Raw genomic sequence first — 3,369 nt, 5'->3', positions numbered from 1 at the left:
ACAAATGATCAAAAAAATGATCATTAACATGACCATTTCACAGTGCAACAACCCTAAATACAGCTATATGGACGTAATCATATGCAAAAACTTAACGTACCATCAAGAACGAAACAAACAATTATCAATTCAAAATATAAATAACGAAACTCTGTAATGAGATCTCGAAACATTAAATTCTGAAAAACATAACCTAAACTTTACAAGACAGTAGTAACTAAACAAGTCATCATAGACATCAAGTAAACCTAAACACAAACCTAAATTTACAAGACATCAATGGCTAAACAAATCATCATAGACAAATAAAACCACAAGCCAGTTATAGAGATCATTTTTGTTAACGCAGTTTGAAATACAACACCGAACCATTTACTGCCAAAAACATTCAGTATCATTATTTATTAGCGATAACCCAGAAACATCATTAAAACATACTTTCCCCAAAAGACCATTATAGCTTACTACCACATACCCACGACCTTGACTTGGAGCTGACGTGTCCCCTCTCTCAAAGGGCACAACCCAAGGGTGCTCAAAATTCTGGCCACGTGTACAGTCCAGTCACCCCATACAATATCAAAATAAACTACGAAACAACAAACAGCGCAAAGCTTCCTTCCATCAGGAATAATATCTATCGTTTATAGCAACGAAGGAAGCGAACAAAAACTTTTCAAAACAGCAGTGCTTGCGAGGAAATTGGAGGAGGAGTACAACTAGACCGCAAACACCAAAAACATATCCTCCATGTGATCATACGCTTAACATTCAGCCGCTGGTGCAGTCACGCGCCATATGACCGTGCTCGCCGCACTTGTAACAGGCCCCTCCGCCTCCACCGCCGCCACCACCGCCACGTTGCTGAGGACATTCCCTCGCCATGTGACCGGATTCGCCACAGTTATAACAAGCGCCACCGCCGCCGCCGCCGCCGCCACCACGGCTACCACGGCCTCCACCGCCATAACCCCCACCTCCATAGCCACCACCACCACTACCATAACCCCCGCCTCCATAGCCCCCACCACCACTACCATAACCCCCGCCATTACCACCACCATAACCCCCGCCCCCGCGTCCACCGCCGCCATAACTACCACCACCACCATAGCTGCCGCCGCCACCATAGCTGCCGCCGCCACCGCCGCCGCCGTCACTGCTACCCTGAACATATGCTCCATTAGGGCCAGTAACATCTACGGCTTTGGTACGGCCGTCGTTGCTTTGCTCCACAGCAAATTCCACCAATTCACCCTCGGCCAAGCTGCGAAAGCCGTCGGCATGAAGGGACGACTGGTGAACAAACAGATCTTCACCGCCGCCATCAGGTGTAATGAATCCGTAACCCTTCTGCGTGTTAAACCATTTCACCGTTCCAGACTGTTTCTCCGCCATTTCTACAACGAACAATTTGCAGAAAACCCTACAAACCCCTAAATTTCAAGAGACAAGACAAGCAAACCCTTGCCTTATATCCTTCCCTACGAATGTTTCTGCGATCTATCAAAACCCTTATAGAGGCCCTAGGGTCTCCATCCGACGGCCACGATCTATATCTTCGTTCCAATCGGACGGCCACGAGCGAGAGGCTCTCGACGGTCGCGATTCACGCTATCTCATTCCGACGCCTGGGATTTCTCCGGACTTTGTTTCCTTTTCAACAGCTGGAGTTTCAGGCTCACACGTGTGAGCGTAACTGAGGTTTAAGCTTATCAAATTTTGGAATTTCTTCCGACTTTGGGGATTTTTTTAACAGCTGGAGATTCAAACGTGTGGACGTACATGCTCTATTTATTTTTAGGGTTTGGTACGGGAAAAATAATCATACCTCTTTTTTACCAGGGTTAGTTAATTGGGCCTCTCTATGGTCTGACTTTAACCTAGAATCGAGTTTTGTGGTCCATAGATTAAGAAGCCCTAGAATTTGAAGTACGGTGGTTAAGTTGGATTTTTCTATATATAGAGCAAGTGGATAAGTCATTCATGTGTGGGCCTGCAACTTTACATCATGGATTGCTAAACAACATTAATATCATTATCATTAGATTTATATAATAGTTAGGCGATATAAGTTAATTAATTTGGTGTTTTAAACAACAATTAATTATTTTTTATATTTTTTATATTAAATTGGTTTTTATTATTTATGTTGATTTTGCATCATAGATTATCCACAATTTCAAATACTAAATTTTATAATAAATCTAAGTTGACCACTTCTTAATCATCTATTATTTACGTTTTCTTGTACGAAACCATTCAAAATGTGCATTTAGGAGAAATAGAAAGACCATCGCCCCTAATTCATTTGCATCAAGGAGGATGAGAAGCATATAGGATATACCCGTAGTTAGGACGACCCCATCATGTTCATCTATCACAAGAGATCAACCCACCTTTGTTATTCGATTTTCCATACCAACATGTGACATAACCTAATCTCTTGCACTATGTCATTCAAATATTAGTGTCATCATATTCCATCACATCAAGTCTTAATTGTTAATCACCTAGCATCATTATATCCACATCATCATTTGCCCCTATTATTTATTGTCTTCCAACTCTTTCTATATTCTTTAAAGCAATCGTGTGGTTTGTCTAAATGAAGATCCTCGCATAGCAAGCTCAAAATGTTCATCGACACTATCAAGTTAGTAGTTGTTAATCTCAATTTTGTAGGTACAAAAGCACAATAAATGTCAAGGTGAACTCTATAACATAGAATGATCTCGTGCAAATTATGACAACAATCCAATTTAGATTTTGTCACTCTAACGTTCACTTCTAAGTCTAGGAAATTTTAACATGCACTTTAAACATTATGATAAAAAAAACGAGAGTTATCTATCAACCATTGATATAACCTTAGTACTTTCACTCTTATTAATTGAAGGTTTCTAAAAATTATATCATATAATCTATCACAACTCTAAGTTAGGCCAATTGGATTGTATTACTTGTTATATTCATTAAACCTGTTTTTAGTAAACAAAATTTGTTTTATTTCCTTACATTTTATGAATTTGGCATTTAAACTCCTCTTGGATTTTTCCATAAGGTTTTGACCTTCCTTATATCTTTGGTTTTATATCAAATATTTTTCATTGTAGTACCTTTTTTTTGCTCTATAAAGACCTGGTTATAGGCACAAGGAACCAAAAAATATCAACCCAGTCAAAGGCCAACAACATTGAATACAAACAAACCATTATGACATAAGACAACCAGTTCTACCCACCACAAAAACTAGGAAGTCACTCACGTATAATAAGGGGAAGTCGTTATACATCCATCGTCTAAACATTTGGGGAATGAGATTTAATGTCATCTTGCATGAACTTGATCACTTCATACAAAAAATCC

At 39.7% G+C, this 3,369-nt stretch overlaps 1 protein-coding gene across 1 annotated transcript; it reads right to left on the bottom strand.

The window, feature by feature from the left end:
- Positions 1–371: 371 nt before the first annotated feature.
- Positions 372–1,559, bottom strand: LOC131051184 (glycine-rich protein 2). Its single transcript, XM_057985577.2, has one exon. It carries the CDS (start codon positions 1,396–1,398, stop codon positions 772–774), a length of 627 nt encoding a protein of 208 aa, XP_057841560.2. The 5' UTR covers positions 1,399–1,559; the 3' UTR covers positions 372–771.
- Between the last annotated feature and the right edge of the window lie 1,810 nt (positions 1,560–3,369).

Source organism: Cryptomeria japonica, chromosome 8, assembly GCF_030272615.1.
Source record: "Cryptomeria japonica chromosome 8, Sugi_1.0, whole genome shotgun sequence".
NCBI lineage: Eukaryota > Viridiplantae > Streptophyta > Pinopsida > Cupressales > Cupressaceae > Cryptomeria > Cryptomeria japonica.
The sequence above is the reverse complement of the archived record's forward strand: the minus strand, read 5'-3'. Positions and strand labels throughout refer to the sequence as shown.

Bases quoted from the DNA above. Each gene is read 5' to 3' on its own strand.
- LOC131051184 (XM_057985577.2), bottom strand. From the start codon at position 1,398: ATGGCGGAGAAACAGTCTGGAACGGTGAAATGGTTTAACACGCAGAAG.